The sequence below is a fragment of the Capricornis sumatraensis genome, chromosome 2 (assembly GCF_032405125.1).
Source record: "Capricornis sumatraensis isolate serow.1 chromosome 2, serow.2, whole genome shotgun sequence".
NCBI classification, from domain to species: domain Eukaryota; kingdom Metazoa; phylum Chordata; class Mammalia; order Artiodactyla; family Bovidae; genus Capricornis; species Capricornis sumatraensis.
Window position 1 is genome coordinate 57,258,218 of NC_091070.1, and position 24,463 is coordinate 57,282,680.

Sequence of the window (24,463 nt, forward strand, 5' to 3'; positions counted from 1 at the left end):
GACACACTAACACAACACACTTGCCTCCCTGACACCCCCGCCCCCCTCACCCAATCTAGATCTCTCCCCCTTCCTTCCCCCTTAGAACAAGCTGTTCAGTGAAAACAAAAGGGCAGGCCACTTCTACACCCTCAGTCCCACACGAGAGCCCGCGGAACAGGGTCTCAGGCACTACTCAGAGCCTGTCAGGGAGAGGGGGCAGTTAGCGCTAGACTCAGCCAGGCAGAGGCATCCAGTCCCTAACAGCAAATTCCCCCACAACCCCCAGGCCCTGAGTCGCTATTCCTCTTCCTCCCTGCTGTTCGTGACCCTAGGAAGGAGACACCTTGGGGCCTAGGCCTGCAGCCCAGAGCAAGAACTCCTGGCCATAATCTGAGAATTGGAGTTTGGCTAGTGTTTTTTAAGACCCAAGCACCCCCAAAATAAAGCCCTGGTGGTAGGAGTAACTTCAATGCCCCTATTTTGAATGCGCTGATAACAAACAGATTAAGCCAGCTTAACCAAATGCCAGAATAACACTAAGCTGTAAAGGAGGGGTCAGACCTGCTTTCTCCAGGTCAGACACAAAAGCACAGAGAGAAGCCCAGGTGGAGTGTCAAAAAACAATAGAAGGACACTGCCCAGGGGGCTGAAAGCCTATACTCCAGAGTCCCCTGGGTGGCAGGAAGCAAGGAAAGAAAATACACAAGTCTTAGAAACCAAAAAAGAAAGCCCAACCGCAGGGTAACCTGAGCCCAACAGTGCTGTCCCCAGCCCTCCAGGCCTGGCCCCTGGATGCAGGCAGTCCTTCCCCTCTAGGCAGTGGCCTCCCCTAGGCTAGATAGAGCACATCACACAGCGCAGTTTAAAAAGCTTCTAATGCCAGTTCATAAACATCTTCATTTACTATTGGTGATTACATGTGAATAATATGTTTATACTGTTCTTTATGGAAAACAATTTCAAGGAGTCAACTCCGAGAACACAATAGGCAACCCTCACCCTGAGCCCCTCAGCGTCCTTCCCTGGACAGCAAGAAGCTCCCTCTTCTGTCTCAGGGCTGCCTAACTTCCCCGCTTCCCCCACTGTGGCTCTTGGGCAAAGCATCCTCTTTGACCATTAGTCCTCATCGGACAAGTTCTGGTCCAGGGGGTAAACCATGAACATCACATCTGGTCGAGAGGGGACACAGGGATGGCCTGGACGCACAATCTCAAAGCCCAAGAAGCTGAAGGTCTTCAAAAGTGGAGCTGCAGAAAAAAGTGTAAAAAAAAAGATTCTGATAAGAAACAAAATTAGGCTAAATCAAGGGAAAACCCAAAACAAAGATGGAATAAAGGCACTGGCCTTTTCTAAATTTGGACACAACCAATCCCATGATTTCCTAGGGTTTATATGTCAAACTCAGGAGCCCCACCTCACTAGGAGGCCCCCTTTTCCCTCCCCAGCCTGGTCTCAAGCTGCTCAGCCCCTCACCTCTGTCTTCCCGGCCCTTCCTGAAGCAGATGAAGACGTAGTTCACTTTCATCTTCTCTTCCGCAAACTCTAGCAGTGCTAACAATCTGCAAGAAGCAAAGAAAACCACTCAAGCCCAGTGCCACCTGTGGACTTCACCCCATCCCTCTATACCCCCTGCTCCCAAGGCTTTTCTGAGGCTTACAGTCAGTACTGTAAATAGGGAAGCTTCAAGGAGAACTTCCTATTTCAAGACCTCAGGAGCCCTGAGTTCAGAAAAAAAAAAAAAAACCACAATCACTTAAGAAAACTGTTACAGAATTCTCTCTTCCAGGAATAAAGGTTCTTCATCTGAAATTAATACTAGCCAACTTAATGCAATTTACAAGAAAGTATGGGGCCTAGGAAGAGAACCAAAGTTCTCAGGGGCCCTCCAAAGTTGCCAAGTCTGATGGTGACCACCTGCTGCAGAGAGGAACTCTGGGCCCTACCACCACCTAAAAGGACTTCAAGAGGCTGGAGCCACTCGCGAGAACGCCATCCTCAGGACTGCTTCTTCCACAACTGGACGGTTGGAGGGCCTTGCCCAATCCAATATAATTCCACTGCTTCTTTGAGCTTCTGGCCATTTAAACCACACCGTTATATGACAAGAATTTGGTTAATGTGGTAATGATCTGCTTTCATTATCATAGGCCCATTTTACTGGCTAACACTAACCTTTAAGAAAAATCGTATATACGTGGGCAGCTGAGAGCTACGGGAGAAGGCTGGCCATGTGCTGCCCCCAGGAAGCACATGCCCTTCTCTGGAGCAGGCTTCCAGCCCTTGCCCAGCACTTGCTCCTTACCCTTCTTTGCTCCCATCAGCTAATAATCCATCTGGAATTTCTACAAACAGGCTCTGGCTGGACAGGACTGCATCCCAGGAAGAGACCTTCACCTCGGTGACCTCATACTGGAAGTGGACAATGTGAGGCTTTCCATCATTCACAGGGAGGTCCTGGGTCACAGTGAGCTTCTCGTCCTGGGAGGAGATCAGGTCAGAGGACCAGGTCACTGCTGCTTCTGGCCACATCAAATGCCCCCCAACCTAGGTGGTGCTGGACCCCTCCTGGGCCAACCTCAGAGCAGTATGTGACAGGCCACACTGAACATCAGAGCAACATGCTGCCTAAATGGAGCCCTCACTCACTGGGTGGCTAAACCCCAGCATGATTGGAAGGGGATATTTACCAAGAGCCCACTGGTTGTCAAGTACTGTACAAGGTACTTTCCCATTTTTCCATCACTACAACAAGCACTTGAGGTAGGCATCAGCATCCCCACTTTAAACCTAAGACACCAGGGGCCCAGTAGAATTAAGGACCTGACCCAAGACTCCACAGTGAGCAAATGGCAGAGCTGAGATGCAAATGGGGTCTCCCCAACTGAAAGCCATGCTTGTCCCCCCAATATTGTGTTATTTCCCTTCCCTCTGAAACAGAATCATCAGGAACAAATGAGGATGTTCCTGAGGCTCAGCTGGCTCAGGTCAACCCAAGCTGGCTCCGGGTGACTGCAGAGTCCATGTTGTCACCCCTGCCACCATCCCAAGAGCCCCAGACTCAGCTGCCCTGCCACCCCTCAATGCCAGTCTCCAGGAGATGCTAAACCAACCTCTGGGCTCACAGATTAAAAGACAGCAAATGTCCCAGCCCAGACCAATCTCAGAACAGACTCCCAGGGTTCTCAACAGCTACTGGGCTGTGCCCTGAGCTGCCAGGGTGACCCTCTCATTACCACCCCCAACCCTGCAACATGTGGTACCCCATGCCCTGGGTATGGACAAAGGAAAAAGCCCTCCTGGCTCTTGGCATTTCTCAGGAGAAAATGAAGAGCTGCACCAGCAAGAGCGTGTGCATTCCTCCACTCACCAGCCCCCCTCCCCCTAGCTGTGCCCCCTCACTCAGGACCCAGAGCCAGCACTTAAGAGCTGACCTAAGCTGAGAAGACAGGGCATCTGCTTGGTTCTCCCCAAAAGCTTCCCAGCAGCCTCAGTTCAAAGTCCTCCCCAGTTCCACTACTGGCCTAAGACTCAGAAGACTAAGGGAAACCATCGCTGCCCTTAAGCAGCCACTCAGCAGTGTCTGAGGAGGACACTGCTCCAAGCCTTCCATCCCATAGTACCCTTACCTTATATATTAGAGCTGAGAGAGAAGGATCCCTGCCGCCCCCTCGCCCACCGGGGATCTTCGACAGTGGGTGAGGGGCATCAGGAGCACCACAGAGGCCCCGGAACAATGTGCCTGCAGCACTGGAGCTGGGGACAGTTACTCAAAGGCAAAATACTACTGCAAGAGATAAAGACAGTGAGACAGTAATCAAAAGTCCTGAAGATTTAACTTAGCATTCCACCCACCCTTGCCCTGGTTCTCCCTCAACTGCCCCAGTCCTTCCCGCTACAGCTCTCAGAACTCCTCCTTAAAGGCAAACCCACCGTCCTACAGAGGCACAGAGAAGCTCAGAGGGCTCAGGGTCAGGCTGGATGTCTGACCAAAGGAGCCCCCATCAAACATCAAACAAATCCCCATGACACAGGCAGACCTTGGGAGGAACCAGATGCTGGCTTGCCTGCTAGGCAGAGAGCCCCAGACCCCCACCACCCCATCTCCTCACCCTAAGTGTCTCAACAACCTGTGTGACAGAATCACCAAGCCTCCACAATCGCCTCAGGGTGGAGAGGCATATGGGGCTTAGAAAGTCACAGGGGCTAGCACCATTATCCCCGAGGAAGTCCCAAGGCCACGTCTCCAATGATGGCCTCCCCGACCTGAACAATGGAACTAAACAAGAAATCACCCAAATCCCTCTAGGGTCAAGAACTGAGTCAAATCCTGGGATCTGGCTCCTGGAGAGGAGATGCGCCACAGTACAGAGTATTATCTGAGTTAGTCCCTGGCGTACCACCAAAAGCAGAGTTGCCCTTCTTTGCTGGAATCTGACCTCAGCATGCATGGGAGTTCAGCTAATACCCGTGTGGTCAGAAGGGACACTCAAGTGAATGTATACTGCAGGCGTGGGGCTTGCTGTGAGGAATTATAGACATGCTGGGGCCTGAGTAAGGAAGCAATCATCAGCTGGGCCACAGAGGGTGAATGGCTCCAAAAGAAGCCCCCTATTGCCTTCAGGTGTGTGCCCTTCCTGGCTACCACGATTTTCAGGTGGACCCAACAGAGCTCCAGAGCTACTCCACTGCCTTCTTTGAATCCAATTTACTGGCTCTTTTGGCTGAGATATGGCTCACTCCACAGGCGAAGGGCAAGTGAAGCAAGCCAAGAGGAAAACTGTCTGTACATGTAACACCATGACTCAGCAACAGGCCTGGCCCTGGCACAGCAGCTGAGGGCAGCAGTAACATACTGGGGAGGGTGCGGCAGCGGGGTGCTGGAGCCAGATGACCCAACGGTGCATATCTCTTCCCAACCAAAGTTGTGTTTGGTGACAGCACGTTGGTAGCTTGAATCAGCCATAGGGCGAATAGTTAAACCACAGAAATCAGCATATACCATAAACCACGGCCTCTGTTCCCTGAAAAAACCCTTTGTAAAATAATGAGGCACCGTTCTGCACACTGTCCTTTGCTTTTGATGGCACAGCGTCATCTGGATTCTTTGCTTAGGCTCAGAGTGACAGAACTAAAACTCACACCTAACATGGAACAATAGCCAGAGACACAGTCCCGAGACCCTCAGTACTAAAAGACTGATATAGGCACTCCAGCTGAGCCAGGAAGACCCTAAGCATCACCGCTGTAGCTCGGCTCCTCTGTTCTCTCAAGGATTTCAGCCAGGGGCCTGAAATAACACTTGGAAATTTTGCTGGGAGATGAAGTGGGCCCAGAGGAGCATCAACACCTGGGGATCAACCACATGACCACCTCGTGCCTCCTCTAGAGAGCCTCAGGGCATCCTCATCTCCCTCACGAGGCCTCAACCAACAGCTACTAGCAGAAGGGGAATGACAGAGGACTCTGCAGTTTTTAAGATCAGGGCCTATTTCCTCCTGGGGACAATGAGTTGTTAAAATCCTCACCTTCCAATGTGTTAAGGGATAGAAAAATAGAGTGTCCAGGCCAGAAGAAAAGAAGACAAAGGTGGGAGTTTCCCCAAGCAAAGGCACACACCCACCCCTCATGCAATGGGTCCCTCCCCATTCCCTGGAGACCACCTTCAGGCCTCGGTGGAGGTTCCTGCAGGAGCACCAGGTAGGTTGGGCCGCTGGAGAAAGCTGGCTTGCTGGTACCGGTCAGTAGGGCTAGCCAGGAACTGAGGGTAGATAGCTGAGATATAGACTTGTATATCACGATAACTGCAGGGGTTCATAAAATAAGCAGATCGCCAAGGCCCTGCTGCTGCTGCTAAGTCACTTCAGTCGTGTCCGACTTTGTGCGACCCCATAGACGGCAGCCCACCAGGCTCCCCCGTCCCTGGGATTCTCCAGGCCAGGCCCTAGCTGTTCTAAAATTCTGGTGCTAACTCACTTCCAGAAAAATTATTCCTCAGTGCTCTCTAGATGGGAGAGCTACTTTCAACCCCAGCCTGCATTCCAACCACCACCTTTTTTCTGAAAAATTTTCACTTGCAAATAGCAGAAGTGATGGGGCCGACCCACTGAAAGGTATAAGATGGGTTTTCTCTTTTTTAGATCCAGAAGCCCCTTTGTCTTCCTAGAAGTAAACCCTAGGGCCTGCCCCGCGCCCTGCACTCATCCATGAGCTCGTGACGTTTCTGATGTCATGATCTCACTCCTCCTCCAAATAAAATGCAAGACGTCTATTCCACGGTAACAAATCATTTACTTTCCCATTCACACAAGGATTCTGGGAACTTTCCTCCCCAACAAAGTCTGCACAGAAAGCAACTGTGTATGCGTGCGTGCGTGCGAGTTGGGGGTGGAAGGGTGTTTCAGGTCCCCACCCTGAGATCCAGCTCCAGTTCCCTACAAGAAACAGCTGGGGTCTGGGATATGCTTAGTAGCTAGAAGTTCACAAACGTTACTTTAATCACCCATCGTATTAGATCTGTTTTTAGTTACTTGCTGTGTAAATGCCAAACTGCTCTCTCTCAAAAAAACAAAACTGTCATTTCTGACATGAAAAAGGAAGGGATATGGGTACATATGTCGTGGTTAAAGTAATTAGGGGTATAAAATTGCACAGCAATGGCCTTCTCGTAAGTGTTCAAAATATTGTGGCAAAATATGCCACCAACCTTAACAGGAATGTGAATCCTAGAGGAACTTAAGCACAAAAGAAAGAGGCTTTTAAACCCAAGTCTCCCTGTCACAGATCCAAATCAGGTGAGGTTTCATATTCAGTTCAGTCTTGTTTCTACTGGCACCAGTGCCCAGCTTTTTCCTTTCCTTCCCCATATCCTGCTGACTCCACCTGGGGGCAGACATGGTTTAATCTCTGCCACTAAAGGATGATTTAAGAAGCTCAGCCTAGAGGCTGAAAAGATCAGACTGATTAAGGAGAATCAAATGTGTCAGACTGAACTCAAACATCCAGCTGGGCTGGTCCTGCTTTTGGAGAAGAAGAAAAAAAAGACCACATTGGAAATGAAGGTGTCAGGTGTCCAAGTAAATTCGGAAGAGAGATGGGAGATTAGAGCCAAGCCAATCTGTTGGTGCTTTTATTTTCTCAGTTGTTATCAGACATGTCCTTGGAAACACTCCTCAGGATACGTATGAATGCTACCGACTTATCACATCCTGCTGCCTCTAATTTAAAGCATTCTGTGAAACTGCTGTCCAAAATGTCCTCAGCAGGTTATAATTTCATACGCCAGCTACAGATAGGCAGCGTATGCTAGATGTATTCCTGGGGAACGATGCTAGTAAACTGACTTTTTATAATTCAAATCCTATTTTTAAATCTCTAGGATGCTTACTATTTAAAGGAAGTAACCTAAAATTTCTTCAGAGAATAAAAAGATTTCCCGCTAAAGAATCACTTCCAATTGATTTTATGTAAGTTTTGATTTTCACATTTAGTTTGCTCAAAGAGAGTACAGTCTGCTACACAGAGTAGAGATTTATATAAAAGTAATTCTATGGCTAGTTTCTATTCAGCTACATTCAACAAACACTTGAATTCACATTCTCCTTGATACACTTTCGACCATGTTTCACTTTAATCAGTGGTCTAAGCTTATCGGGTCTATACCCCTCTCTGATTTCCATTCCCTGATAGAGGGTCAGATGGCCTTGGTATTACAGACTTTGTGGTATCAATCAAAGACATAAAAAACCACATTCCCAAGCATTCTACATTCAATCCCCTCTTTCAGCCTCTTCTGACCCATTCCTGTCTCAGCCCTGCCTCACAGAACTCTCTCTAGGGGACCCTGACTACCCTTCACACACGCTGCTCTTACTCTGAGATGGTCTCTGATGACTAATCCCTATGCAGCAAAGAGAGACCAATTCAGGGTTGCCATCGCACTGAGCTAAAGAGAAATAGGAAGAAAGGTGGGAGGTGAATGGCCACCTTCAGTCTAATGTGAGCATAGAGGCTGATTTCCAGCTGCTGATTCCTTTTCCATATGAGAAAGGGGCCTGGTCAGATGCCAGGCATAAGTCATCTCACTAGGGCTGCTATGTGTGCCAAAGGGAGTCTACTTGCTAAGCACGATTATAAAGAAAATGACATCACCACTCTGAATCACAGACTGAAAGCAACACTGGGTTCTGGTTGATTTTCCACAAGAAACACACTTATGGTGGCAGTTAGAATATCTATGTCTCTGAGATTTACTTAGCACGAAACACAGCGGATACTGCTAGATTTCCCACCAAAGGTAGGCAACACTACATATGCTGCCAGAGGTGGGGAGATGGCTAGGTAATCATGCTTGCAGACAGGATCTTAATTTTGCATTTCCGATACCTCAATTTAGTTTGTATAGTAAGCTCATCACCCGGTTCCAGCCTCTCTTCCCGGGATAGAATTACTTCATTGTTTATACACTATCAAAGGCCTGGGGCATTTTCTTGTGGGTTATCTTATACAAAGCATTTTACTCTGCTGCTGCTAACCAGAAACCACCTATTTTGTTCACTTGAAGTAACAAAATTCTTGCTAACCTGTTTGACCATTTCTGGTCTATAGATTTCAATTAGGCTTCATAGCCTTCCAAATCATGGTATCAACTTGAATCAACACTGTGTACTGTTTCACAAAGGGATGAATTACTTTTTTTTTCTAGAAATACACATATATAACATGCCCCTACCACATACTTCAGTCCCCATTTTTTATATTTCTGAGTTGCTCTGAGGCTAAATTTGGATTTCTTGGCAAAGTGAGGAATTACTATTATTAGTCCACACAGCTTTCTAAAGCATATCTCCAATTTGGGGGGATTCCTGACTATGCTAGGAGTGTGTGTCTCTCTCTCTCTGTGGGGATGACCTTGAAGGCACATCAAAGGAAACCTTACTCTCCCTACCACTCCACACCCAACAACTCACAGTGCCAATAAATAAGGAATAATCAAAACCAAATTCTTGGTGGGAGAGACAGAAATCCCATTACTCAGGGAACCATTCAGTGAAGATGCTCAGGGTCACTAGGATGTGCCCTTGTACCCTGGCTGCTCCACCACCCCAAAAAACCACCTGTGGAACCAAATGCTTCTTCTCAAAGCCCGTCAGACACAGACTGATTATAAGGCTATGAAGCCAGGGCAAGCTCTTCTCCACACACTGTACTGTCAAAAGGTACTAAGCAAGCCCTAGACAGACACTTCCTGCCCCCACAATCCAGGGAGAGAAAGGTCCATGAAGCTTGATTTACTTGGATTTAAACCTGTTGCTCGAAAACCATAATAAAAGTTCTTTTACTAGTGTCTTCCCTCCCCCACCATTAGGAATTTTGATATTTTGGAGGTACTGATCAGAACAAAACTGGAAAGGAAGAGCCTTGTTTTCAAAACATACTGCAGGCTCCTCTGTAACTGTTTCTTCCAGGAAACCAAGCCTCCACCGCTTGAGTATTTCACTGAAGCCAGAGAAGCTCCAAAGCCCATCCCCCACCCAATGGGCGCTCAACCATTGCTCGCCCCTCTGTGGACAGAAAACATCAATACACTGACTGGGAAGAACATCCGGATCTTAATCCAAATCCTTAGCGCTCTAGCAGGATTCCTTTTAGAAAGTTAGGGGCAGGCCAGAGGAGGCTCAGAAACATGCTATAGAAACAGGACTGCCATAACTCAAAGAAACCAGACACCCTGCACACACCACCCCACCCCCAGGCCAAAGTGGAGGAGCCTGATCCAAGGCCCTGCTCCTGCCCAGGCCTCGCAGGCCAGCTGGCTCCTCCCTCCACCTGCCTTTCACACAGCCAAGCCCCTCAAATTACCAACACGCTAAGCAAGGGTTCTCTGGAGACAAGCAAGCCTGTTTTGCCACTTAGGAGTCTGGAAGAAATCTTCAAAGTTGAGTGAACCCAACCCTCTCTTTTTTTAACATGTAAGCACATTGGCAAAGCCAGGACTGGAACTCACAGTGGGCGAAGACCCTTATAAACTGGTCCCAAGTGCTCAACTCTCGGGGCTCAGGCTGCAAAGGACTTGGCACCTAGACCAGTTCAGCCTGGACGGCTCTACAGAAGGCCTGCTGAGACCGCACCACCACTTTCCAAATCCCACTGCAGAGACAAGAACCTAAGACTAGAAAAGAAAAACCCATCTCACAAAGCCCAGGGATTTCTGGCAGGTTCCTCAGCTTCCCTCCGCCCCTGCACTTCATCATGCCCTCTCATACCTGGGTTCTATCCTCAGCACACACACCCTTCCTTACCACAAGCAACATCTTTTGCATCCGGCACCACCCAAGTATATCCACCTCCACCTCCGCAGCTCCAGAGGACTGGTTTAGAGAAAATGAAATACGGGACTGCAGAGGAAGATGGACAGCGAGAGTCTCGGAAAAGGAAACAGCTCCAGAATGGGGCTGTAGGTAAAGAGGGCTTGGGGGGTCGGGGTACTGGATCGAACAGGACCATTATAAACCAGGAAATGAGTGAATTTTCACTCTGCATGTAGGGAACAAGGATGTGGGAGCTAGATAAGAGTCTAAGAATTAGAAGAAAGTGGCTAATGGCTGAGAACTGAGTAACAAGGTAGAACTTCAGAGGCTGCTGCAGATATCTTGCATATCTCTAGAGAAATCTTGGAATAGTTCTGGAGAGTTCCTGGGAGAGAAGGACTAAGAAATCCCTGAAGATGACAACACCCTTTTCCTCGGAGAAAGGGCTGACACCCACTAAAGGAATATGATGGGAAGGGTCTTCTCAGGGGAGGGGAGAGGAGGCAATGTTTCTCAACCCTGGCTGCCCATTAGAGAACTTCAAATATATGCTAATACCAGGCCCCACCCTAGGCTAATTACACAAGCTCTTTGAAGGGTGGGGGCCAAGGGATTGATTTTTCACATGGGCACCTACCTAGGATTGAGAAACACTGAGATGCAAAAAAAAAAAAAGCTGAAAACTCAGATGGAATATTTAAGGATGGGGCTGCTAAAGGCATGGGAATTAGCAAGTTAGAGACCACTTTTGGTAAGAAGGGAACCCAAGTGTGAGAGAAACCTTGAGTGGTAGTTAAGAGCTCTGTGTGGAGAAAAGCAATAAAGAGGGCTACATTTTTAAGAGGAACTAAAATCCATTTCTTCTAGACAGACCATGGCACAACTTAAGGATGATCTGCAGGGAATGAGTCCGCTTGCAAAACAATGAGGCTCAAGTGAGAGGCAGAAGCCAGAAGGCCAAATCTGGAGACAAAGGGCCTGGTGTGGGGAACTAATGAACTTCAAGCTCATTCTGGAGGGGACAGCAACAAGTCTTGGGAAACAATGAGGAAGAGAATTAGAACCCAGTTTGTAAATATAAAAGCCATCCTGATATATAAGCAGCTGGGGTTAAAAATCAAGGGGAATTAGGAAATAATTTCACAGAAGAATTTGGGGGAGAAATACGGGATATGCTGAAGGGAGAGATGCATGGCGAGGGCTGCCTTGGAGAAAAAGAGAAGCAGAGAAAGGAAAACTGAACAATGAGCTCTGCTGAGTGTCCACAGGGGGACGCACACATGAAGCAACTTTAGAAAACTGCTGGTGCTCAGTATCAGAAAGATGCGCAGCCTTTCTCTACAATTCCTGGGCGAAAGCTGGGGTCAGGTTTTGAGGGAGAAAACTTGCAAAGGCCAGTGAACAGAGTATGAGGACTAATTTGAAAGTACTGGAGGTACAGGTGAAGAGGGCAGGTCTTCAACAGAAGCTGAATGGGCTGAGTTCTGTGTGTGATCTAATATTCTAGAAATGGGATTCAGTTAGGATGGGAGGACTAAGAGCAGTCATGAGAGAAAGTGTTTAAAGGGTAGCAGTGTTTAGCAGAGTGTTAGGGGGAACAGGATGGCGGACAGGAGTCAAGCCCATAGTGAGAAATAAAAAAAGATGATGTTGTGAGACAGGGGAAACGGGGCCTAATACGAAGGGGTGTCTAAGGAGGACGGGAGAGAAAAGATGAAGCTGGAGTGAGGGACCAGGGGGAGGGCCAAGCATCACTGTAAAGACTATTAGGCCTGGTGGGGGGAGTGCGGGGGGGTGATGAGGGTGACAGGTGGGGATAATGGGTCCAGTTGAGAATTTAAGGACGGACGGAGCCAGACCGGGGCCGCGGGGGGGCCGGGTGGGGGGAAGCAGCGATAAAAGCAGCATCTGGTTGGAAGATGCAGTTGAAATAAGGGAAGGGATTCAAAGGGGAAGATGGAAACAATTTGGGGAATGGGCCGCCGTTCGGCGGGGCTGAAGGGAAATGTGGACAGGACTGAAAGATTGGGTCCCGGTCCGTGGGGGCTTTACGCCGCGATGAGGGGGATGGGCTGCGCTGGAGGGAGGGAGACTGAAGGACGGAAGAAGGCCCAGTTGCGGGGCTGGGGCTCGGACTGAGGTGGCTGAGGTAGGGAAGGGACCCAGTGGGGGCCGGCTGGGGCCTTGTAGAAGGGACGAGAACCGGCTGGGTGGTTGGGGAGGAGGCCCTCTGGAGCAGACGAGGGGAAGATGGGGGCGGGGAGCCTGGACCGGGCCGTTACCTGTCCTGGGTGTTTATCATCCTCGGCGGCTCTGCTCAGGGTGGGAGGAGGCGGCGCAGGGAGTGGGTAGGTGGATGAGTGGCTAGGTGTGGGGTCGCGCGCGCGGGGCCGATCTCTGCGGGCTAAGTCCCTGTCAGGCCGCGGGCCCAGAGCCCTCCTCCTGCCTCAGCGAGCGCCTGCCTCCAACTGACCCTCCCCGGCCGCCGCCGCCGCCGCCGCCGCCGCCGCAACCGCCCCGCCCCCAAGTGTCTCATCTGCATTAGCCCCACCCCAGCGCCGCGCGGTGTCCTGGGAAACTGGGGCCCACAACAAAGGGCAAAGCACCGCCCCGCCTCCGCGCAGGCGCACTAGGCGCCGGTAGGGGCGGGACCCGGTAGCGGAGGGGGCCGAGCGGGGGCGTCCAGACCGAAAGCAGCTTGCGGGGTTGATGCTGGCCCCGGCGGAGTCGATGCTGGCCCCGGCGGAGTCGTGGCCGTGGTGGTGGTCTAGCGCCCGGAACGAAATGTTGAGTTTCAAGCGGCGTTTCCTGAGCCTTGGTCCTGGTCTCTAGCCCTTGTTTGCATGGGGCTGTGCTGGGCTGTGTCTGTCATTTGTAGGCCCCAGGAGGATATTTTACTAACCAAAATCGGAGATCTAGGAATACTACACATGTATTAGTGCCATTTGAGACTAAGCCCAAGCCCACAAATCCGTTACCTCAGCTCATACGCAGATCAATAACCTCAGCTATCACCTGAGATCAACAATCTCCGCACCTTACAGACGGGTCTCAAGGGCAACGGTCAAAGCTTAACATTGACTGAAGTCATCTGAAGTTTAATGGCCGTGGGTCAGGATCGCTGTGGCCTGACAGCAGTAGTGGAAGGAACCAACGCTGACTTGTTCAGAGGAGCTTCGCATCACAATCATGCAAGGTTACTAGTTAACAGTCACTGGCCCTGCTGAATCTTATCCCCGATCAGTGCCAACAGGTTACAGTCACCGGTGCACAGAACCCTCAGATCACAGTGACTGTGGGCCACAATCACAGACACTTCAGTAGTCATCAGAGCTTCTGACTCTGACTCTGTCAACCCAGACTACAAACAAGAGCAGTCAAATTATCTCGGCTCACAATGGGCAGCTATCACCTCACATCCCATTCATTCATTCATTCAACTGATAAATTACTGGGCAGCTACTTACTCTATGTTCCTGGCATGTGCTGGAGTCCAGAAATACTCAGTGATCAACTAGGCAAAGTTCCTGCCTTGGATGTCACAATCTGATCAAAGGGACACAGGCAGGCCATCATAATATGAGGTAAGTGCTCAATCTGAGGGAGGCCATGGAGAAAGTTACTAGGGAATTAGAGATGTCTTCAAAGAAAGGGTGATCACAACCACTCCAGATCAAAGGTTACTATGACCCCCAGTTGACAGTAGCCTCAAGTCACAAATGTTCCACCTTAGAGCCATTTAGGACACTATAACTCTTCTTCACAAAAACATGCTTACGGTTTTTAGATGATGGGAATTCAGGGATGGAAGAGAGGCAGGAGCTCATGAACTAAGGTTTTTACAGCAAAAACTGAAGTGGTAAACCAGAACTGCCCAAATCATCACTAGATATTAAGCACAACTAGTCCCTCAGGGTCCCATACTCAGCTCACCTTAGATCCTCTACCCCGTCCCCATGATTATGCCTACCTGCTTTTCTATGTTCAAGCCAGGTATGTTCTTACTGCACAACAGAACTGAACAATTAAATCCAGCCCTGACCTACCCATCTCATAGACCCAGGTAGGTGGGTGGGTTAGTCGCCTAGTCATGTCCGACTCTTTGTGACCCCACGAACTGTAGCCCGTCAGGCTCCTCTATCCGTGGGATTCTCCAGGCAAGAATACTGGAGTGGATTGCCAGTCCCTTCTCCAGAGGATCTTCCTGACCCAGGGATCAAACCCAGGTCTCGTGCATTGCAGGCAGATTCTTTACCATCTGAGCTACAGGGAAGATCTCCATAGTCCCAGAGACCTGGGCAATCCTCCTGCTCCCTAAAGGAGCTGGGGTAGTTTACTTCTGCCAACCCATCACTGGATAAGTAACCCCTTGACCTAAAGGACTATTTTTGACCAACCAGCAGATAGTAACTCACTATGTCAATAATAGCCACCATTTATCAAGTATCATACTACTAAAGCACTAATTTTTATAACAGCTGCCCACTCCCATTTTACACATGAAATGAGATTTTGCCAACTATCCAGGCAAGTTAATTTATCTGCTCTAATTCAAAGCTATTAAGTAGTGGAGTTAGAATTTGGATCCAGAGTTGCCTATCCTGTGCTTTGTTTTCACGTTGTGGAGGAATAAGAAGGGATCTGTCACAACTTGCCGCTTGAAGGAGTGACCACCTTGATGTCTGCCTGAACAGCAAGTAAAAAACTCATAAAAAACAGGGAGCCACCTTCCTCTAATCTGTACTGTCAGATATGTTAGCCACTAGCCACACATGGCTATTTAAACTTAATTAAAATGAAACATTTAAAAATTCATTTCCTCAATCCCAGTAGCCACATTTCATGTGCTTCACAGCCACATGTGGCACATTGTTACAGCACTGATCACTGCAGATTTTCCAACACACAAAGTTCCAGAGAGCCCTGTATCCCATCCCTCCCCTAACCCTATTTACAGCAGCCATCATCACAGGTTCCAGCCCCATCTCATTCATCTATCATCACCCCATCCTCACACCCGCTCCCCTCTCTCTGCCCCAGATTACATTTCCCAGCCCCTGCCTTACGAGATGCTACCTTCACCTCTTCGCCTTACCTGAAACCTAGCTCTGTTCTGCTTCTTTAGCAGCCCTCTCAGGGGAATGCTGTTTTCTTCTCAGTCTTGTGTACCTCAGGGTCAGGAAGAGGGTAAGCCTATTTCTCTTTCACCCCCAATGCCATTCTAAACCCCTCCTTCCTACAGCACTTCCTGTCCCTCCTACTAAACCCCAGTTCCTTGGAAGCTTCACTCTCTGGACATAACGATTTTGGTTGATGTCATCAATCAACTTCCCGGTCGATGCCCCTCATTTGGTTCTTGGCTCACTGACTCTCTGCCCTCAATTTTGTTATATTTGGACAGCTCAGCATCACTGTGAATGGCCTTTCCAACATCCTCCTCTCATTTCCTTGACCTCCTCATCTCCAGCGCTATTTCCCATAGTCCACAGCAGCTGCCCACTCCTGAACTCACACCCTCAACTTTTTCATCCAGAACCACACCACTTCCAATATATAGACTCTCCGACCACAACCTTTTCCTTAATTAAGCCTTCCTCAACAATTCATGAGCTCTGATCCCTTGACCTTACTCATTTCTCACTATTCATGAGGCCCAGTTGCCACATTTCTCATTCTCTAGCTCAATGTCCATCATCCCTCACTGTAAACCCTCTCTCACCCTGTCTTCTCTTTTGGTGCTCGGAGAAGGAAATGGCAACCCACACCAGTATTCTTGCCTGGAGAATCCCAGGGACAGAAGAGTCTGGTGGGCTGCTGTCTACAGGGTCACGCAGAGTCAGACACGACTGAAGCGACTTAGCAGCAGCAGCAGCAGCAGCAGCAAAACCCTTACTCTGGATCAACCCACCATTTGCCTTTCCAGTGCTTTTGCTGGAGCAAAATCACACTGCCAGGTAGACTATTTTCACTTCACAAATCCAAACCTCAAACGAGCTCTCAACACTGCCTGGGAGTTCCTACTACATTTTTCCAATTTTTCCATTCTCTAAGATGAATTGTGTACCTACTCTCCCTCTACAAAACTTCTTCGCCTCATTTTAGCTGATGGCCTAACCTCTTTTATTTTTCCCCAGTTTTATTGAGCTATAATGGACATATAACCTTGTATTAGACTTTGGTGCACAATAGGATGATTGGATATGTATAAATATATACATAAGGGACTTCCCTGGCGGTCCAGTGGTCAAGACTCCACGATTAAAATGCAGGGACCTGTGTTCAATCCCTGGTCAGAGAATTAGGATCCCACATGGTGTGCAGTGCGGCCAGAAAAAAAAACAAAAGAGGGTCACGTACACATTGCTGTATTTAAAATGGATAACCAACAGGGACCTACAGTATAGCACATGGAACTCTCTCAATGTTATGTGCCAACCTGGATGGGACAGGGGTTTGGGGGAGAAAGGATACATATATTTGTATGGCAGAGTCCCTTCACTGTTGACCTGAAACTATCACAACATTGATAATCAGCTATACCTCAATGCAAAAATAAAAATTTAAAGTTTTGGGGGAAAAAAAAACAAACCAAAAAAGTATGTGTGTATACACATCTCCTTAACCTCTTATGTTACTGAGGAAATAGAAGCAAAGAACTCCCTCTCATTCCTAATACAACCTGCAAAGCTATCTGCTTCTCCACCCACTGTATCCCCTTCTAGCGTCCCCTCCCTTTACAAAAGACCAGCCAGTCCCTCCACAGGAGCTACGGTAACCATCCTCTCTCCCCTTTTCAAAGACCTGGCTCAAACAATCTAATTTCACCTTTCCGCATACAAACACACCCTCTGATCCTTAAAAAAAATAACAACACAGCCATTCTAGAAAACAGTTTGGCAATTTCTTAGGAAACTAGCTATGCAACTGTCAGCTGACCCAGAAACTGCACTCCTGGGCATTTATCCCAGAGAAATGAAAACTTATGTTCACATAAAAGCTTGTATGTTCCTAGCAGCTTTATTCATAATAGCCAAAAACAGATCAGCTCGGATGTCCTTCAGCAGGTGAATGATTAAATGAACTGGTACATCTAAACTGTGGAATATAATTCAGCAATAAAAAGGACTGAACTATCGATTGGTACATGAAACAACTTGGATGACTCTCCTAGGAATTAGGCCAATTTCAAAAAGGTCACATATGATATTATTCCATTTATATAACCTTTTGAAATGACAAAAATGTTAGAAATAGAAAACAGATTAGTGGTTGCCAGGGGTTTGGGCTGGGTGGAGGAAGGCAGGAGGAAGTGGGTGTGATTACACAAGGGCAACACTGGTGGGTCCTGGTGGTGATGGAACTGTTCAGCATCTGATAGTGGTGGTGGAAACGTGAACCAGCTCAGGGGCTCAGACTGTATAGAATCAAACACACAGGCACATGCAAATGAGGACAGGAAAAACTGGGATAACCTGAATGAGACAGGTAGATTGCATGAATGTTGATATCCTGATTATGTGGTAGGTTTTGCAATATGTTGCCACTGGGACAAATTGGACAAAGTGTATAAGGGCATAATATTTCTTACAACTCCATATGACTCTACAATTATCTCCATCAAATGTTCAAATAAAAGTTTATATAATATAAAATGTGATGTTTGCATTCTTGTGATAAGATTTTATACATATAGAAATACATGTGATAAGGTAATTACATATATATAAATATAACAAAAAATGTATTTAACAACAACAACAAATGCTATGAATTAGGTTACAGGGCAGAGTATTCTAGTCCCTAGGAATTGCTCTTGCAAGTATGAGAGTGACAAACTCAAAGGAAAAAAAAACAGGTAAGTAAGGAGAAAATAGAAGAAGAGGCAGAAAGGAGGCTAGAGGGGTAGTCAATGGACCTTAGTGTCTGTAGGATCTCATTCAAGAAGGCTATGTGGTTGATATCACTTATATGTGGAATTTAAAATACAACACAAATAAACATATCTGCAAAATAGAAACAGACTCACAAACGTAGAGAACAGACTTGTGGTGCCAAGGGAGAGGGAATGATTAGGAGTTAGGGATTAGCAGATGCAAGCTATTACATATAGGATGGATGAACAACAAGGTCCTATTGTATAGCTCAGGGAACTATATTCAATATACTGTGATAAATCACAATAGAAAAGAATATGCAAAACACTTTGCTGAAGAAATTAACACAACACTGTAAGTCAATTATACTTCAATAAAATTTTAAAAAACGAAAGAAAGCTATGTGCCAAAAAAAAAAAAAAGAAAGCTATGTGCCATGTGGCTCCAACAAATCTGAGCTTGGCCACTGCCTGGCCATATGATTTTGGACAAGGCAGGTGGTTACTGAAGGCCTGTCTCCTCCTCAGTGAAAAAGAGAGGCCATGGCACTTCCCCTCCAAGACTGCCATGGAATTAAATAAAATAGTGTGTGGGGGGACTTCTCTGGTGGGCCACTGGTTAAGATTCTGCACTTGCAATGCTGGGGACATGGGTTTAATCCCTAGTTGGGGAACTTAGATCCCACATGCCAGGTGGCACAGCCGATAGATTAAAAATATAGTGTATGTGGAAACACCTAGCCCAGGGTCTAGAAGATGTTCCATAAATGTAAATTCAGTCCCACTTGTCTCCGTATAAAAATCTCTCCAGAGAAGATCTGATAAAAACTAATTTATAATAATAAAATTCATGAATGCTCATTGATGCTCAAAAGGAAAGAGAGAAAGGAGAAATTAAAGGAAGAAAACCCATCATTGACCACCTTTAGAGAATTCAAAGGAACTAACTCATTTTCTGAAAACTGGTAAGGAAGAGAATAAAATCAAGCATTTAACTTGCCTTTCTTATCAGAACTGTATTTCAGGTTAACAAAATGATTGATGGGAGATTATTCTGAAAACTGGTAAGAAACAAGCATTCAACCTGATTTTCTTTATAAACATGCTTCAAGACAAACAATTAGGTGATAAAATGAAGAAGGAATAATAGAGTATCACCATTTTGTAAACCCTTAATGAGATCATGTGGAGAAGGAAATGGCAAACCACTCCAGTATTCTTGTCTGGAGAATCCCACGGACAGAGTCCCATAGACAGAGAATCCTGGTGGGCTGCAGTCCATGGGGTCACAAAGCGTTGGAAATGACTGAGGGAAACAAGGAGGAGGAATGCGATCATGATCACCAATAGCTCTAGCTCTTAATATGTCAAAGGAAGCATATGAATGAAGGTTATATGCCTCCTGATGAAAGGATGCATCACCACCTATGAAGTATTTTTGAAAAAAAAAAAAAAGAACTTGAACCTGAATCAGAGCAAGCCTTTATATCTAACTATGTGCTGAGTTGCTTAGTCACATCCCACTCTTTGCGACCCCATGGACTATACCCCACCAGGCTCCTCTGTCCAGGAGCCTGAGATTCTCCCGGCAAGAGTACTGGATTATATCTAACTACAGTTTACAGTTCTGTAAAAGGAGACAAAGGAACTTGTCGAATGGCATCATGGGACTGTTAAATGCAATCAGCAAAATCCCAAATGTTGGAAATTTCTAAAGGACAGAACTCTACTTTTTCATCAGAAAATAAAAGGAGAAATCTGTAGATTAAAATTGACTTAAGAGATCTATCCATCAAACATAGTAATCAATGACCCTTTTTATATGGTGATTCAAATAATCCAACTGTTTAAAATACAAAAAATAAAAAATAAAAATAAAAATAAATAAAATACATACACACACACACCCGAACAGTGTACCCTGAAGGGAATTCAGGAATAAGAAAAACAGGATACTGGCCCTAGACAGTTGAGATGCATATCTAAGAAATGATTTCAATGAGCCCATACTCTTGCATCTTCTCATACATAGAAAAAGCGCTAAAGTAATGAATTTGAGATACATGATTTCTTTTGTGATTAGCAGTAATCTTTTGACAATCAACTATATGGTTTGGTTTGGTTTTCCAGCAAAACTCCTATATACCCTGGCTCCTCTCTTACCCCTTTGGGAACAGTTTCTCAGAGCTGCCTCAAAGATTGGCTCCAAGGCTATAGTCCTTAGTAAGGTTTCCAAATAAAACACAATTAGAAACTTTTAGGTTACAACAGCAACAGTGTCCCTAATTAACAATACTGTGGTACATATATTTGAAAATTGCTAAGAAAGAGTTCTCCTCACAAGAAAATAAAATCTTAACTATGTGTGGTGATGGATGTTAATGTAGTCTAGTAATCATTTCCCAGTATATGGATGCATCAAATCATTATGTTTCACTAAAACTAATACATGAAGTAAAATTGAAAGTGTTAGTCACTCAATCGTGTCCAGCTCTCTGAGACCCCTGGACTGCAGCCTGCCAGGCTCCTCTGTCCATGGAATTCTCCAGGCAAGAATACTGGAGTGGGTAGCCACTCCCTTCTCCAGGGGATCTTCTTGACCCAGAGATTGAACCCAGGTCTCCTGCATTGCAGGTGGATTCTTTACCATCTGAGCCATGTGTCAATTACGTCTCAATTTTTAAAAATTAGATTTTTTATGTCTGATAATTGTATTTTTTAAAAAAAAGAACCATGTATTTTTGTGAAGCTCACTGAACTATTTATGGATGAAATGAAATGCCTGAAATTAGCTTAAAAGAAAAAAAGAGAGAAGAGGATATGGATGAAACCAGAAACTATGAGTTGATAATTGCTGAATCATGCTTTTAATGTGAAAGTTTGACAGTTTCTGTAATAAAAATTTTTTAATTTAAAAAACAAAACAAAGCGAGGGGGACTTCTCTGGTGATCCAGTGTTTAGGTCTCCAAGCTTTCACTGCTGGGGCCCAGGTTCGATCACTGGTTGGGGAACTAAGATAGCCATATGGTGTGGCCAAAAAAAAATTTTTTTTAATTGAGAAAAATACAAAAATTAAAAAACAAATAGTAATAATAGTAACAACAACAAATCTCAAACCCCACTACTGATATCCACCCTCAGTTCAGTTCAGTCACTCAGTCGTGTCTGACTCTTTGCGACCCCATGAATCGCAGCACGCCAGGCCTCCCTGTCCATCGCCAACTCCCGGAGTTCACTCAGACTCAGGTCCATAGAGTCAGTGATGCCATCCTGCCATCTCATCCTCTGTCGTCCCTTTCTCCTCCTGCCCCCAATCCCTCCCAGCATCAAAGTCTTTTCCAATGAGTCAACTCTTCGCATGAGGTAGCCAAAGTACGGAGTTTCAGCTTTAGCATCATACCTTCCAAAGAAATCCCAGGGCTGATTTCCTTCAGAATGGACTGGTTGGATCTCCTTGCAGTCCAAGGGACTCTCAAGAGTCTTCTCCAACACCACAGTTCAAACGCATCAATTCTTCGGTGCTCAGCTTTCTTCACAGTCCAAAGACTGCTCCTGTGTAGGGCCCCTCTAATCTCTAAGTGGCCAAATCCAGAGTTGGCTTTCTGTCCTATTGACTTCAGGAATGCTTTTCTCTTCTTTTTTTAAAATTTGTTGTTTTTGGCTGCACTGGGTCTTTGTTGCTGTGTGTGGGCTTTCTCTAGTTGTGGCGAGCAAGGGCTACTCTCTAGTTGCGGTACATGGGTCATTGTGACGGGTTCTCTTGTGGAGCATGGGCTTTAGAGTGTTCAGGCTTCAGTAGCTGCTGCATGTGGGCTCCAGAGCACAGGCTCTGGAGTTGTGGTGCACAGGCTTAGTTGTTCTGCAGCACGTGGGATCTTCCTGGATCAGGGATCGAACCTGTGTCCTTTTGCAGGCGGGTTCTTAACCACTAGACCATCAGGGAAGTCCTGACTTCAGGAATACTGAAGAGTTGACCACTCCTTCCCTCTTCTCCTTTCTTCCATGACATTCTCCCAAGTGGCTCTCTGGCCAATTCTTCTAAATGTCCTTTTCAGTTTCACCAACTCTACCTGCCCTTTAAAGGCTTAATCTCCCCAAGATCCAGTCCTGGACCCTCTTCCTTATATCCCTAGGTAATCTCTTTCACTGCCATGGATTTCAGTATCCTCCTAGCCTAGTGGCTCTCAAGTCCATGTCTCTAGCCTCGAATCCTCTTTTCAGTTACAGACATATAGGTCATATGACATGACATCTGTCAAGGCTAGCCTGACATGTCTATTAAATGGCTTTAACCTGACAAGCCCAAATCCTTAATTCCACCTGCCACCTCAAACCTGGTCCATCTTTTCCATCTCCTTAAATGACCCATTAACATTCTGATTGCTCAGGCAGGTACCAAGATGCTGTTACAATTCCTCTCTTTCCTTCATTTCTCCACCTCTTGTCATCCAACTCATCATAACAAGTCCTGTCATTTCTGTCTCCAAAAGGAGTATGTGTATCCTCCATTTCTCCCACCCTGATCCAATCCACTGCCATCTTTTTCTCAGATTACTGCAGCCTCCTAATGGTCTTTCTATCTCCTTTCTTGTCATCTTCCAATCCATTCCCCTCAAAACAGCCAGAGTAATATTTTAAGTATTAAAAATATAGATTGTGTTATTCTGGTACTCTAAACCCTCCAGTGGCTTCCTATCTCACTTGTTGTGGTTGTTCAGTCACTAAGTTATGTCTGACTCTTTGTGATCCCATGGACTGCAGCACACCAGCCTTCCCTGTCCTTCACTGTCTCCCGGAGTTTGCTCAAACTCAACGTCCATTGCGTTGATGATGCCATCCAACCATCTCATCCTCTATCGCCCCCTTCTCCACCTGCCTTCAATCTTTCCCAGCATCAAAGTTTTTTCCAATGAGTTGGTTCTTTGCATCAGGTGGCCAAAATATTGGAGCTTCAGCTTCAGCATCGAAATCCAAATTCCTCATTCACCTGCACATGAGACCATGCAGGATCTGAGCCCTCCCACCCTCCAACTGCACCCCAAGTCCTCTCCTTCCTGGAGTGCCTCTGGCTCTTTTTCAAGGTCTTAAACATGGCACACTGCTCCTTGGCTGAGCCATTAATTCCTACTACTCCCTTGGTCTGGCCCACACTTCCCCCAGATCTCTACCAGGCTGGCTCCCCATCCAAAATACTGCTCCTAAAATGCCACCTTCTCAGTGAGCCCTGGGGAGCTTTACTGTACCCTGGGCATTTCCTTCACAGCAACTATCACATCAGTAATCATTTAGTCAGTTGTCTCCTTATGCAAAGTGTCTTGTGCCCTTCCAACTGAAAACTCTATAAGGGTGAGAAGCAAAGAGCTTGGGCCATAAGCAGTCAGTGAATTTTCTTTTATCATGGTAGAATTCCATGAACCTTTTGTGAAGCACAAAAGCTTACAGTCTTGTTGGAGACATGGTTTATACGTATGAAACAATTAGAAAGCAAATGCAGACGGCATAATTAGTGCAGAAGTGGGTTGCCCAGCTTGTGAATGCAGGAGTGTAGAAGAATTCACATCAGCTTCTTTATTAAGAACAAAGACAATTCACATGCCACTTTTTCAAGGTGGAAATAGAGACTGGGGCACTGAAAAATGCAATAAAAAAGAAAGGTTTGGAAAGGCCCAAGCAAGAAGATCAGGATACCAAGAGACGCATTTTTCTCCTGTTCCCTCCCAATGCATGCATGCATGTTCAGTCACTCAGTCATGTCCGACTCTTTGTGACCCCATGGACTAGAGCCTGCAAGGCTCCTCTGACCATGGGATTCTCCAGGTAAGAATACTGGAGTGGGTTGCCATGCCCTCCTCCAGGGGACCTTCCTGACCCAGGGATCAAACCAGCATCTCTCTGCATCGGCAGTTGGATTCTTTTACCACTGAGCCAACTAGGAAGCCTCCCCCATGTCCTCATTCCCTCCCAGGGTTATGCCAAAATCACCTTTGAAAGTCACAGAAGGTTGTAAACTGACGTTGCTCTTTGTGGCTCCGTTTCTCACCTAACACATAAGGGAGCAGACTCTTGAAGGCTTTTGCCTGCACTCCAGACTTATTAGGTTTCCAAGTGACCATGTGTAGCTGGGTGAGCAGCAAAGGGGCAAGAGATCACGTACAAGGTGAAACCAGAGGTCGAGGGAAAGCCGCTGGGACTCAGGGCTCATCTCAGCATGTTCTGGAACCACACTGGGTGTGTTGGGAGATCAGCCTATTGTCACCTATTCAGGAGTCAGGACCCAGGGAAGAGAGGGCAGGCTGGCTT

At 46.7% G+C, this 24,463-nt stretch overlaps 1 protein-coding gene across 1 annotated transcript; it reads right to left on the reverse strand.

Annotated features, from left to right (window-relative positions):
• Nucleotides 1–91: 91 nt before the first annotated feature.
• On the reverse strand, nucleotides 92–12,736 carry OAZ2 (ornithine decarboxylase antizyme 2). Its single transcript, XM_068964366.1, is given in 6 exon segments — nucleotides 92–1,229; nucleotides 1,456–1,541; nucleotides 2,285–2,460; nucleotides 3,609–3,689; nucleotides 3,691–3,766; nucleotides 12,572–12,736. Coding segments are annotated over 6 exon segments (570 nt in total). The 5' UTR covers nucleotides 12,592–12,736; the 3' UTR covers nucleotides 92–1,098.
• Nucleotides 12,737–24,463: the final 11,727 nt, after the last annotated feature.